Source organism: Sparus aurata, chromosome 24, assembly GCF_900880675.1.
Source record: "Sparus aurata chromosome 24, fSpaAur1.1, whole genome shotgun sequence".
In the NCBI taxonomy this organism is placed as follows: domain Eukaryota; kingdom Metazoa; phylum Chordata; class Actinopteri; order Spariformes; family Sparidae; genus Sparus; species Sparus aurata.
Window position 1 is genome coordinate 21596980 of NC_044210.1, and position 15082 is coordinate 21612061.

A 15082-nucleotide genomic window follows, 5' to 3' on the forward strand; every position below is an offset into this window, starting at 1 on the left:
GATTCCAGAGACTTTCAGGACTGAAAACAATCCTCTGCTTTGTTTGACTTCAGCTGTAGTTGTTGTGTGTTTTCATGGAAGTGGAGAAGACTGGTGTGGGTCAAACTGTCACAGTTTATATAAATGTATATCACAAACATGTTATCCTAAGCTTTTTTGGAAATCCCCAAAAGTGGGCGGAGTCAACAGGTGCTCTCCTCCAGTCGGATGTCTCTCTGTCTTCTCCTGGTTCCATGTTGTCTCTTCTCATCTTACAGCGTTTTGTTCTGAGTGTTTAAACCGTTTCATTCTGTTTCAGTCCCGAGTCCAGAGTTGTTTTGCCTTACAAACTAAAATGATCTGAGACACACTTACAACTACTAAAACAAGTTGCTGTGGGTAGAAAAAAGTCAAAGGAAAAATGATCCAGAAGCTTCAGGACAGTTTTATTGATACTACAATGGCGGCTCCTCAGAAGGTTAGCGTAGCCGCTGTAGCATCAGTTCTGTCAGCGTTGGAGAGTTTATTGTGCATTTTACATTTTCTTTTCAAAATACAAAAAATATAAAACAGCTGTTCGCTATTGTCCTGTGAAAAATGTTGTGTATGGTGGCAAATACTGATCGGCCCACACCTTCATCCAATCAGCTGCCAAGGATTATTTGAAATCGACTGCCCTGTGTCCCAGACTCCCATCTGGAGCCTCAGGTCTTAGTTTTATCTTATTGTTGTTAACTTTATAATATTTCCACGCTAACGTTCAGATTTCAGGTGAAAAGTGTTTTGAGTTCATGACTCATCAGACACGTTTGAACTTATTAATGTCTAAAATCTAAGTGTCACTTCAGGACGACTCAGTTGGTCCGATGTGTTTGGTGGCGGTCGGAGTTCTGCCAGTTGTTGGACTCACATTAACACAGACTCAGTGTTTAGAACCACTCTGAGGACGATCTGGCACCGCCGTTATCTTCCTGCTCTTCTTTGTTTGATTGTTACAAGATCAAATTTTAATGATCCCTGCGAGGAAAACGCTTATTATGTTTAACTTCAATTTATCCGGGAGCGTCCATTAAAAATATTACAAACTTCCTAAACGTTCCACTTATACTTAAATCTGAGCTCAGATCAGTGGTTAAAGATCGTTACGTTTCGTTCTGTTTCTGAGAGAAATTTAGCTGAAATCTGCCAAGAAAAGACCAAGCTGTGTGTGTGTGTGTGTGTGTGTGTGGTGTGTGTGTGTGTGTGTGTGTGTGGTCCATGCTCATCCTTCAAACAGCACACACACACACACACACACACACACACACACACACACAGCTGTCCTTCAATAGTCTGGAGATAAGAGCCGTTATTGAAATCCCAGCTCCCTAACAGCCATCAATCATTGTGTGTGTGTGTGTGTGTGTGTGTGTGTGCGTGTGTGTGTGTGTGTGTGTGTGTGTGTGTGTGTGTGTCGAGCAGCAGCGCCGATACGTTTTCTCTCTCTGCTGGATTATGACTTCCTCGGGAAACGAGGCGACGTGCCTTATCAGTCCTCCGGCTGGGCGATAAAACACACACACACACACACACACACACTGATGTCCAACTTCGTAACATCGCTGCGGATGGTAAGCTGTGTGTGTCTGTGTGTGTCTGTGTGTGTGTCTGTGTGTGTGTGTGTGTGTGTGTGTGTGTGTGTGTGAGAGACAGAAGCAACACCTCCTCCTGGTTTTCGAGCAGTTTTAAGAGGTTTAAATATTCGATTGTTCAACGTAAAATGATCTTTCATCAAGTACAAATTGAGAAATGCGTCTCTGTCTCCGGGTTTTTGCCTTCTGTCCACATTTCTCCTTCAGAATCAACGAGTGGTGTCACACTTAACCCCAACCCAAGATCAGATTCTCAATTTAAACATTTTTATCATTATGGGGTCTTTAAAAACATGTTTTACACCAACAGTGTAGTTGTTTCCTTTGGACATGCACAAGAAAGAAATTCTGTGGAAATCAAAGATCTTCCTTCCTGACTTTTGATTGGAATTGGAAGCTCTTCTCAATCAATCATTTAAAATTGTGACGCCAGGAGAAACAAACCTGTTAAATAATTCATTTAGACTATGAAATTGAAAACATAGAGCTCTCATATTAAGAGGATTTAAAAAGGTTTTTACAACAGTTTTGTAGAAGATGTGAAGAAGGAGGATGCTGGTCTGATTGTGGTCGTTAGAGGAGACATGAGGTGACGTTTGTTCTGAAGGAAACCTCCCGGCGCTGCTTTCAAAAGACTTTCACAAGAACAAAACGGAGGGAGACGTCTGTTCAGGTACAGAAACCTCAGCGCTGGTTTCGGTCTTTGATGACTTCCTCTCATGTGGTTTTCAGACATGGCGGACTGAGTGAAGTCCTCCAGGCAGACAGTCCCGTCTGAAGCAGAACCCAGAGGACTGCAGGCCCACAGCATGGTGAGGTCGAAGTGCACAATACCACCAGTGTACTCCAGTGACCACTTTTAAATGAAGTGCTCATCAAGTTATTTACGAAATGTACGGCATTATATTGCAGAAGAGAACGTCATGCCTCATCGCTTCATGAAAAATAACATGAAGAAACATCAGAAACATCTTTTCATAACACCAGCTGTGGTCACTGACATCACGTCGTCCTCTTCCTGGTTATTAAAAGCTCCGCTGAATATTATAAAAATCACTTTGTCTTGTTCTTCTCATTGATTGAGTTTAATTCTCCTGCAGCCACTGTTTTCCATCTCTGTCATTTAGTCTGATGGTGTCCTGTATAAACAGAAGGAGTGAGGGATCTCTCTGCTCGTCCACATCTCAGGCGGCCACCCAGCTGTCTGGATCATTTCCTAATGGCCCTGCGGCTGATAGCCAATCAGAGATGGTTCACGTCGCCGTGTGACAGGAAATTCAATTAGGCTGTTTTTTCTTCCCTTCAATATTGCGATCCCCGACTCTCTCTCTCTCTTTCTTACTGCCGTGCTTTCCCTTTGTCTCTCGCTCTCTCTTTGTTTATCTCGTGCTTCCTCTCTCTCTCTCTCTCTCTCTCTCTCTCTCTCTCTGTTTCCTCTCTGTCCCTCTCTCTCTCTTTCTCTCTCTTTCTCTCTGTTTCCTCTCTGTCCCTCTCTCTCTCTTTCTCTCTCTTTCTCTCTGTTTCCTCTCTGTCCCTCTCTCTTTCTCTCTCTTTCTCTCTGTTTCCTCTCTGTCCCTCTCTCTCTCTCTTTCTCTCTGTTTCCTCTCTGTCCCTCTCTCTCTCTCTTTCTCTCTGTTTCCTCTCTGTCCCTCTCTGTCCCTCTCTCTCTCTCTCTCTCTCTCTCTCTCCCTCTCTGTTTTCTCTCTCTGTGTCTCACCCTTGCCTCACCTCTTCTCTCCCCGTCTCTCTGTTTCCTGTCGAGGGAGAGAGAAATCGTAGCTCTGGGCGTCGTATGTCATAGAGGAATATAAAAAAAAAAAAGGCTGCTCTTATTTTTCTCCATGAAAGGAAAAATGAAATCAGAGGCTTCACTTCCTGTAGCTGAGATTCTCTTTTTCCTTCATTCCTGGTTGTCCTTGAATGAAAATTTAACCGTGTGCAATGTAATGGTTTATTGAAGAGTCTTTCCTGTTAAAAGAAAAAAAAAAAAAAAAAGGAGCGCTGTCCAGATTGAATCAATACTGCAGTGTGTATTGCAGCGACAGTGTTGGATGCCTGGTTGTGAATGGATGTACCTTAAAGTAGCTTCCCAACAAGAGTCCTGATTGTTTAGATCAACTGCTGTTTGTGTCAAAAGCTCATTTCAGTCATCTCAGAGCAATTTTAAAACATTTAACTGGTTAATCATTCGCTCTGTTTCGTGCATTCACGTTGAGGTGTAGTGTGTCCAGATTCTGCGCCCTCTAAACAAAGGTTTTTCAGAGACACACTTCAAAATCTCAGTTGTTTCGATGTATTGTAACAAGCAGAAAACAATCATTACTGGTTTGCTGGTGTCTCAGTAGCTAACTCGCTACATTCACTCATTGTTGTTGCTGATTTGTGCGTGTCAGTCATGTTTGAATACTAATGTGGGCAAGTAAACCAGAAATAGTAATAATAGTAATAGATAATATTGAATAGTTTTGTACCTCCATCAGATAAATGACAGTATGCGTTGTGATAATACAAGGGTTGCCAGAATTAAAAGAATACAAAACATTCTACATGTCTGAAGTGCTTAATAAATTATCTACTTTAAATATAGTTTTCTATGTTCTCACACAATGAAGTTTGGTTAATTTGTTATGAAGTGTCTCTTCTGTGTCCTACATGAGAGTGCAGCTGTACCATCATTGTCTCTGTTCCCCAGTCTGATCGTTACTTACTTTAACTCTCTTCTCTGTGTTGCAGGCGGATGCCAGCGCATCTTACAGGATGAACCCCTTGGCTGCCCTCAGCATCGACCGCAATGCTCTGGTGGGGGAAACCTACCGCCCACATGGAGGAATTTTCTACCCTGGCATTCACCTGCTCTCTGGTGAAAAGCCCCAGGAGGCTGGCACTTCTCTCCCGCTTGGCTATGATCTCTTGTACAAACCAGATGGAACCCTGTTGGATGGCCACAAATCTGCAAATGGATATGTTGGACTCTATAAGAGCCCACCACCAGGGTTGCAGAAACCTCTACTTGTCCCTGCTGGGGGTGATGGCATGGGGCTAGACCGCCGAGGTCTACCCACTGACAAGCAGTCAGAAATGTGCTTAAATGGTGCTGGCAGCTTCCTGAGGTTGCCCTGGATCAGCCCTTATGCTGATGCAACAATGTACCCCTTCCTGGACATGGCATACAAGGCCTCTTTCCTGTCCCAGCCATCGCCCTTTATCCACCAGCAGCTGGCATATCAATCTCTGTGTTCCACTGGGGCAGGGAGTAGCACACCTGGAGAAGAGAGACTTTTCTACCTGCCTCATTATGCCCCAGCCCATATCTCATCCCCGCTGGGCCCTCCAATAAGAATCCATACAGCAAATCCAACTCCTGCTGTCCTTTCACCCCTGCCCCACTGCCAGGACAAGGCCTTACAGGGTCTGGGTCTTCAGGTACATCAGGAACACTCTACCTTCAGCACCAGTCCACAGATCCAGCAGGAGTCTCAATCTGTCCATCATACTGAGCGACAACAAGGTAGTAGTGGCACTAAAACCACTCTTAGCAGCAAAGGAGGTGGAAGTGGTGGTGCCCCTGTTAACAGTTCAGCTAGCACTGCTGCCTCAGAGTCACCTCCAGTTACCCGAACTCCTTGCTCAGTTTCCCAACCCCAGCCTCTCAGCACCAACACCACAGACCTCCAGAAGTCACTTTACAGAAGCACCTCCTCATCCTCAACCTCACTTTCTGTGTCTCACACCTATTTCTCACCCCTGAGTTCTGAGCACTGCAGTCCGATGCACTTAGGCAGAAACAAAACCAAAGATGCCAGCTCAGACAGCTGTAGTGCAGAGAAGTGCACATCACCTGCAAAGACACCAATGGACAGAGCTGTACCTCAAACGCCTGCTAAAAACCCTGGGGAAAAACCATTGGATCTGTCTGCCAAAGAGATGGAAGGAATCTCAAATGGATTACCTTCCAAATTAAAGGCTCTGGACAAGTTAGGGTACTTACCCCCACCTGTTAGCACGGCAGCGATGACTCAAGATCGTCCTGAAATGATCAGCACTGTACCCTCTCCTTGCGTTGTTCCAGGCCCTTGCCAAACACTCAGCTCTGACCACAGCACGGCCTCTGGGATTATAAAAAAGAAAAATTCAGATCATCATCAACAGCCTCAAAGCTCGACTGGCTCCACAGCAGTTGAGGTTACCAGTAGTCAAAACCCTGTTGCAGCGGGAAAACCCTCTGCATCATCTCCTTCCTCAAAGTCCAAATTTGAACGAGTCCCCCCGAATGATGTGGAGAATGTCCATCCAAACAGTAAAGGAGAACCTCTTACATGCCCTGGAAAACAGAGCATGACTCCTGCGAAGATAGAGGCTAACACACAGCAGCAGCCTCGTGTGGAAAATGGAAACTCCTCTGGTCAAATCTATGGTGACTCCTATCTCCCTCCTGGCCTAGGTTACACTAACCGCTACATTCCATACTCAGTTGCTGAGAGTATGTCTTTGCAACGTATGACTATACCAGGAAAAGGGCCTGTCTATCCCCATCCAGTCCTGCTTGGCAACAACAGTTTTTACCCATCTCGCATGGCAGCAAAACATGGCCCTCCATATGAAGTACACTCAAACCAGAGTGACTTCATGACTTCATACCAGAATTTGCGGGGGATAGCCCCTCCACCTGTTTCCTCACACCCAGGTCCTGATGGACTTGCCACCCAGGATAAAACCTGGAATGCTGAAGCATACAGGAAAATGGAAAAGCCTGATGCTGACAGATCCCACAGGAGTGACAATGACAGGGACAAGTCCACAAACCAAACCATAAAGGCTTCAAGCAAAAGCTTTGCTTCTGCAAGAGATGATGTAGTATTTATTGACTTGGTGCGGGATGAGGCAGATGATGATTTGTCCAACAACAAGCCCAGCTCTCAATCTACCATAAGGGAGGATTCCTCCAAGCAGGGCTCCAGTGGCTGTTACCACATTCAAGAAAGAGAGCCGTGGCCTCCAAAAGCCCTGCCTCTGAGCCCAGCAGCAGAGCAAAGACAAGACTTACTCCCCCACACTTCCCAAACACAACCGCCTTATCACAACTCTTCTTCACCTCCCTCTCCACGTGAGGAGATCTCAGAGGACATCCAGGAAAATGATGAGCCACTTAGTCCACTGCCGGACATCCGAGAGGAGCAGACAATGAGCTGTGCCCGAACTTCTCCACAGCAGTTTTCTAGAAAATGGAAAACTGGACTCTCTGCTGGTGCTGGGGACTTGACAAGTGTTACTAATGGAAGGAATGATGGTGTTGATGGGAAAGGTGGTAGCGAGGAAGCAAAGTCAAAGGGCTTACCCAATAAACATGTTAATCCTGAGCAGAGCCCTTCAAGAAATGGTAACTCACTGTGTCCTGTTAGCAAAGAAGATCACTCTGGTCACTGTAACAGTTCTAACACCATGGGAGCAGTGTGTACAGTCACCAGCATCTGTCATTCAGACAGTCCTGTACCAGCATGTAGAGATTTAAGTCCCCAGATACCAGCTTGCAGGAGTTTTAATCCCAGGGCTCCAGCAGGTGGAGTTATGAACACCAGGCCTGCACTGTGTGTGAACATGAACCCAAGAAGTCCTGCATGTAACAGTGGGGATGTAAACAGTCAGAATTTTGCCAACATAAATTTTGTGGGTCCATGTTGCAGAAATCTGAGGGCTCCAACATGTGAACCCAGAATTTTAAGCGGTCCACCATTTGGAAGTAGCAACCCTGTGACTCCTAATTGCAGGAACATCAATCCCAGGTTTACAAATTGTGAAGACAGCGATGCTGTGCACCCAGTTTGTAGAAACCTCAATCCTAGGGCTCCTGCATGTGGAAAAAATTGTTTAAGTTGTGGACATACCCTTTCTAATGGTCAGCCTTTAGGAAATAACCGGACCTGTGTGAATAACAATCCAAGCTTTCCGATGTATAGGAAGACATTTTCTCTGGGCCCAATTTGTCATCACCTTTCACCTGTCAAGTCTACCAATGGAGGATTTAACTTGATGCCAGAAGATCAGACTCCAGAAACACAAGACATCCAAAACCCACAGTGTCATGACTTTTCCTCCAATGAGTTAGAGCCCGGAAGAGGGACGCCAAACTCTGACCTCACCACTGATAGCTGTGGAGATGGTCGGAAAGACATCGAGGACAGCATGGATCCCCTGGCAGACGAAGATGATGGCCTGGGGTGCAACAAGAACCGGCGCTCCAGCCTCACGAAACGCATTGCCAACTCATCGGGCTATGTGGGGGATCGGTTTAAATGTGTGACTACAGAGCTTTACGCCGACACCAGCAAATTGAGCAGAGAACAGAGAGCACTCCAGGTAAGATCTGAATAAAATTCTCTCTTTTTTATTCATTAGTTGATTAGTACATAAAACAGTGATAGTCCAGTCCAGAGGACAAGTCTAACATTCATTGCTGTTCTGGAGTGTAATCGTTGCATTGGCGCTGCCTGTTTGGGTTTGTTTTCTGATATTGATTTTTCTGCTTACTTTTCATCAAGGCAATTTAACTCACATACAATGAGGGGAAACAGCGTTACCCTTCACTGTAATTCTATTGTACAATTCTTGGTTTGACCAAAGATAGAAGGACGTAGTAGAAGTACTTCTACAGTGTTGCACTATTCTTTATAAATTCAGTATGTGTCTCCCTTGAACTCCAGATGGTTTCAGCTCTCTTGCAGGGAAATACAAAAGGGGCTGATACAGTAGTATGAAATGTGCAGGATAATGTTGTATTGTAAGAAAAGTGTTATAAGGTGTTTGTTGTCAGTGTTGTTATGGGTTTACTTGGAGGGTAACCCGAAGCTTGCAGATGACTGCATTAAAACATCCTAATGGTGGGTTCTGGTTCCTTGCGGTTCCCTTAGCACCATGGTTCTTTACCCAAGTAGAATCACTCTGAATTGGACTCCAAATGCACTGATGGTTAAGTTTCACAACATTTTGGCTTATTACGTTCGTTGTTGTATGATTATGATGTTGTTTTGAAGGCAGCAGGATTTTAAATGTTTTCTCTGAATTTCAAAAGTTCCTTTTGCGCTGCAGTCTTGGTCTTTAATTTCAATATCATCATTTTCTGAAATCCCCCAAATTCAATGGAGCACAAGGAGATTCAAGATGTTTAAAAGTAGAGAGACATGTAAACAGTCAGTCAAAACCACATTTTGTAATCCATAAAACATTTCTGGAGCTTCACAGTAAAATAGTGTTGCAGCACTCTCAACTAAACAACTGAAGTATCTGGAGACTTGTTTTAAAACTAGCTGTTAGCGCTTCCTGTCTGCAGTGTGCTCACTGATGTACAGACAACTATCACTGGAATACATTTACACTGAAGAAAACAAGAAGATTCTCAAGCAAGTTCTGCTCTTCTGAGAGTCTTTTTCGAGGCTTTCTAAGCAGATTTATGGCCCTTTGTTAAATTATTAATGAATTACTCTGAAGCCCTAAGATCCCAAACTAATTTAAGAAGGCGTTATTTACGTTCTTGTTGGGGGTTGAGCTCATGCACCTACTTCAGATGGGGTGGAACTGCAGCTAAAGGTTTATGCTATGCTAGCTGTGTCAACCTTGAGGTGTTTTTTTATTTTTGATGATCAAGATTGAAAGCTCAGTTTGGATTGATTGTTGATTTAGAATGAAAATTGTGATGCCCCTGACTTATTCGCCCCACCATAGTTCCCTTGTCTAAAGTTCTGGTTAACGATGGAACGATTACCATAACCCAAAAGGATTTGTTCACTTTTGTGACCATTTTCCCCAAACCTAGCGTTGATATAGAGCTGCAATGGAAACAGAAAGTCGTGAGAAGGTGTTTTCAGGCTTTATTGAGGTGTTTGAATCTGGGAAATATGTAAGGAGTGTTCTGTCTCTTCTTCGTTCACCTCCTCCTCTCTTCCTTATTCTGTCTGAAAATGTTTCGGGTCGTGCTGAGGTGGAGTGAGGATAACACCCCAGCTGTATCCTGCTGGTTTCCTCCCAGAAAATTAGGAAAATGAGGGCAGAAAGGAAATCCGTCTCTTTTCTTTCCGTCTTTATAGATTTATCTCAGTCTATTATTTTCCTCTCAACACCTTTTGCTGCTCTATTTTTGTTTCTCAGCCTCTCTGTTCGTTGTCTGCTCTCGCTTCTTGTTGTTCCTCTGTTTCTCTTCACCACCTCGTCCCCTCGAGATCCCCCTTCAACTCAAATTAAATCTCTCCTCCTCCTCCTCCCCCTCTTCATCCTCCTCTCCCATCCCTCGGCAGATGGAGGAGGAAGCAAAGTGGTACTTTTAACGAAATCCACCTCTTCCTCCTCCTGTTTTTCTTCTTCTTCCTCATCCTTGGAGCCCCAGATTAGCCTTGACTACATCAACCACACAGACACAGAGCCTCCTAATGGAGGCCGGCTTATATTGAGTTAAGAACAGATCAGTTATAAACTACATTTCCCATCAAGCAACGATTCTTGATGTGAACAGCTGGACTTAAGTAAGGTGACGGTGATCACGAGGAGAACGCCAGAAACCAAAACTTTGACTCATAAAAGTTTTGTCTGATGTATTAATGTATCTCCAACAATTTGAGTTGCATTCTGGGAAATGTAGTACTTGTGTTTTTAGAGTTTGACCCCTACTATTTGCAAAAGGTCAGGATATCTTGACTTTCGAATCTCAGATTTTATTTTTGCGTTGCTGGAAAATAACTGAAATTAAGCAAGAAGCTCAGTGTGTCAAAGGAGTTGAAGTGATGTTTCAAATAAGCACTTGAAGATTTTAATTGGAGAAAAAGAAGTTGATGTGTTTCTTCGTGGGAGAGTCAAGATTCTGGAAATCCACAGTTTAACTTTTGGATATGAAAATGTTCGACTATTTTTAGACATGTATGTCCTGACAACTGTCGTTTACATTTTCAAAGTCTTCTTCAAGTAGATAGTGGTATTTTATTTGGTGCTGGTGTCTTTATGCAGGTTCTGGTTAGACAAGTTCAGATGAGATTCACCAAAACTAAAACAACAAATAGCAGCCTTCAGTGACTCAACATGAACAACAGAAGCTAGAAATTCAGTTTGTTACAGAGATCAGTGTCTCAGATCTGTTCAGTTTGAAGCCTCTTCTCAAACAAATCAATAAAGGATCTTTGGCAATGTCATCACTTCAGTTCAGTTCAGTTTTTCCTCCACAAGTGAACCGTCCTCTCAAACAAATCAATGAAGGAGCTGTGAAACATCAGAAAGTGCAGCTGCAGGCTAACCCTATGCTAGCTGTGTCCTCTGTGAAGTGTTTTTTGTGGCATCTGCATTTTGTAAATTTCGTCGGTGCTGCAATTGAGATACATCATTAAATTTGAAGGCTCAATAAACACATGTCCAAAATAAAACTCTTAAAATCTGCCTATGACTACATTTGAAGTATATAGAGAGTCATGATTGAAATAAGGTTCTGGACAAAAACTGAACAAAGTTCAATGAATATTTCATTTCACTAACAAATTCATAATATTATATTTATATATGGTATGTGAACAATCTCTCTTCGCTGTCTTCCTCCTCTGTGAAGTGTTTTCTGGACAGAAAGCTGAGCTGTCAGGGTGGTTTATTCCCTCTGGAAGGCTGTTTGCTCGGCCCGTCGTGGCTGCTGAAGCAGGGTGGTGCTGGTGGAGGTGCTGGTGGAGGTACTGGTGGTGTAGGTGGAGGAGGTGGGGTGGGGGGGTTTACTGCACAAATTAACTCACATTTCGCCTCTACGCCCTTGGGTGCTGCCGGCTCCGAGTGGCAGCGTTGGATGGATTTGTAGATCGTTTCATGGGCCATTAATTTTTAAAATGGGTTTGTGTTCAGGGCAGAGGGAGGTGAGCGAGAAATACTGGCCTGTCAGGGAGCGCACAGGGAGTCGTTACCAGCGGTTACCAGCGGTTACCAGCGGTTACCAACGGATACCAGCGGTTACCAGCGGATACTAGGTCTAGTTCATCTCAGGATGTCGGGCGAACGTCCTGGAAAATGTCTCTTGATTTAAACGGAGATGAAGTGAATTCATGAGTGTTTCCTGTTTGTCCTTTTTTCGTTTGAGTGAGACATCTCAACACAATCAATTGGATCTTTGTCTTCAGATTATACAGAATATAATTATATTGTTTCTGCGTAAGAATAACAGATGAGGTCAACAACTGACCAAACGTTGAAGTGATGGGTAAAACAAGCACTGGAGGAAATTTGGGTGGTTTATGAATTGTAGCACTGGAAAGAGTTGTGGAAAGTGTCAGCTGAAGGGAAAGTACCAAAAAAAGCCTCAGGGATACTTAAAGTGCAAGCACTAAAAGGAGCTGAAGTGCTGAAGTGTCTGAAACCCAGTTGAACTGAAAGTGTGACCGACACCTAAAGTGACAAATGAAACAAACCCTGAAAGAAATGGAAGTGGCAGATCAGACTGAATCACTGACAGAAAGTAAAAGTGGTGAAGAGAGTTGAAATTCCTTGAAAGACTTCAAGATTTTCCATCTTTCTGTTTTTCATTTGATGCAGGATTTTTTAGTTATATGTCCCCGCTTCGTTAGCTGCATGTTAAACTCTTAGTTTCCAGAAACTTCATCCCACCTCTCAGTTTGTGTGTTGAGACGCCAGCAGGAAGTTTATTTTCCCTCAGAGCTGCAGGGTCCAGGGTCACACAGGGAGGTCCTTAAAGTTCATATTTTCTGGTGTGTTAGTGATTTGAAGTCCTGAAGCTTCCTGAGGCTCCAGCTGCCAGAGAAAATAGCTAAGAACTCACCTGTGCCTGACAGCTGCTGTTTATACCTGAGCATCACTGAGAGTCTGGAGTTAAAGCAGAAACAGTCCAGCTGCTGACGTGAGGATGTGGAGCGAACACTGATCCGTCCTTCAGATATCAACCAGAGGAATCTGCTGTCAGTCAGGTCGTTGACTTTATATAGAGAGGGACGGTGAGTCTAGCAAGTTCACAAAAAATTATAACTTAGACAAACATCGGCATGAGAATGACCTTAAAATGACAGAAACCATGTTAAGGACAGAATGATTTGACCTGGAGGACGAGGGGAAGATTTAGTGTAACTTCAGAGTTAAAACACTTTCTGTCCTGGAGAACGATCGGCTGAATGTAAACACTGACAGAAGATGAAGTGGAAGCACTGACATGAGTTCACATGTGAGCTGAAACAAGTTGGACTTTCAGTTTAAGTAAAGTGCTTTGCTCTCAATGTATTTATCCTCTTCTTCATTGTTTCCCAGCGCGCCATGCTGCGCTTCTCCGAGCTCGAGCTGAAGGAGAAAGAGGGAGGAGGAGGAGAAGAAGACAAAGAAGACGATGACGAAGAAGAGGAAGAAGGGATGACAGCAGCGGTGGCGGCAGGAGAGACGGAGCTGGCAGACGGCCAGCAGGAAGACGGAGGGAGGGAAGAAGAAGAAGCGGAGGAGGGGAGGAAGAAAGAGGGAGGAGGAGGAGCAGGAGGGTGGGAGTGCTGCCAGCAGAACGAGGGGAGGCGAGGAGGAGGAGGAGGAGGAGGAAGAACTCCCTCTGCAGCCGCCGCCGAGGCACCGAGAGGTAAGAGGATTTCCGGAGAGCTCTGCAGGATGATGTGTGCACACACACACACACACACACACACACACGCGCACACAGACACACACACACACACACACACACACAGCACAGAGAAAAAGAGACAAAGAAAACGAAGATCAACTTTAGGAAAAAAACAAGTGTGTATGTGTGTGTGTGTGTGTGTGTGTGTGTCAGTGTGTGTGTGCGCGCGCGTGTGTGTGTGCGCGCGTGTGTGTCAGTGTGTGTGCGCGCGTGTGTGTGTGTGTGTGTCAGTCTGTCATGCGCACACAGTTGAACTCTCAGTGCACCTCGCTCGCTGCGAGCCGAGCACGCCGCTGCCCTCATTTTGTCTGGGAAGCCAAGTGTGCACATTCAGACACACACACATACACACACCTGAGACACACACACATACACACACCTGAGACACACACACACACATACACACACCTGAGACACACACACATATACACACCTGAGACACACACACATACACACACCTGAGACACACACACATACACACACCTGAGACACACACACATACACACACCTGAGACACACACACATACACACACCTGAGACACACACACATACACACACCTGAGACACACACACATACACACACCTGAGACACACCTCACACACACATACACACACCTGAGACACACCACATACACACACCTGAGACACACACACATACACACACCTGAGACACACACACATACACACACCTGAGACACACACTGGATGTTTCCGCTCTGTTCAGGAGGTTTCAGTTTAGTTTAAATTCTGATCGTTTTGTGATCAGTTTAAAATGAACGTTGGAAGTTAAATTAGGACAGAAAACTGTTGACCATGACTGAAATTCTCCGTAAACAACAAATCAAAATGTTTTTAAGTGTCTAACTGGCTAATTTCCGATCCAGACGTTAGCGTGTTCAGTCTGTGGTTGTGTTTGTTGCTCTGTTTCATTCAGTTCACGTCCTCTTGTGTCTTTGCTTAGGCTTGTTTGGTCAGAACAGAGTAAAGTGTGTATTTACTTTCCTGTTCTGTGTTTTTAACCTGGGCCGTCCTTTGATCACATGCTGTAGAATATGTCCAGCTGATGTCTCATCTGCATTGTGATGTTTCAGAACAACAGCGTCAACTCAAAGTGCTCGTTTGTGTCACTGACAGGTGTCGTAGAAGGTTTGCTTTTTATGGTTGTGTTGATATTCTGAATGTCTCACGAAGACGTTAATATTGAGCTGCCTGTCAGTCAGAGAGTGATTGTGCTACACTCCATCTTTACCTCTGACTTCAGGAAGATTTGAGCCATCCAGAAACTTCTGTCGTCATAGAATCAACAGGATCCATGTTGAGACACAGCAGAGTGTCGTCTGCATATTGCTTTAGACAGAGTTTGTGTTACTGGTTATAACCTTCATTTGATATACAAACAGAACAGTGTTATGTTTGTGTGTGACTGTGTAGGTTTCCGTCCGTCCTGCCCTCACAGCCGCCTCCCCGTCTCCTCACTGTGCCGCCACTCCGACAGCCCCCCCGTCCTCCGAGAGAAGGATGGAGGCTCAGTGGGGGAGGATAAAAACGAAGAGGAAGGAGGAGTTCTGCGGGAGGAGAAGAAGAAGGAGGAGAGTTTAGTCTCACAAACACAACATCAACAACAACAGCAAAGGTTTCTGTCCACAGCCAGAGGCCTGTTTCAGGGAAACGCCTCCACGCCGGGACACGGAGCGCCCGGTCTCAGCACGGCGATGAACCGGAGGCGTATCTTTAGTCTGGAGCCTTTTCACCAGAGTAGCATCGCCAGCAGCCGGCTGAAGAGAGAGAGGGAGGAGGAGAGGGAGGAGGAGAGGGAGGAGGAGGACAGGACCGGCCCGTTCAACAAGAAGTT

General features: G+C 44.8%; 1 protein-coding gene across 1 annotated transcript in view; it reads left to right on the plus strand.

Moving 5' to 3' along the window:
- Positions 1-1484: 1484 nt before the first annotated feature.
- LOC115576553 (BCL-6 corepressor-like) overlaps positions 1485-15082 on the plus strand; it is a 15119-nt gene continuing 1521 nt past the window's right edge. The window contains exons 1-4 of the mRNA XM_030409081.1: positions 1485-1589; positions 4344-7964; positions 12876-13188; positions 14662-15079. Of these exons, the coding sequence (XP_030264941.1) occupies positions 1560-1589; positions 4344-7964; positions 12876-13188; positions 14662-15079 (4382 nt within the window). The 5' untranslated portion in view covers positions 1485-1559. The remainder of the gene's footprint in view (positions 1590-4343; positions 7965-12875; positions 13189-14661; positions 15080-15082) is intronic.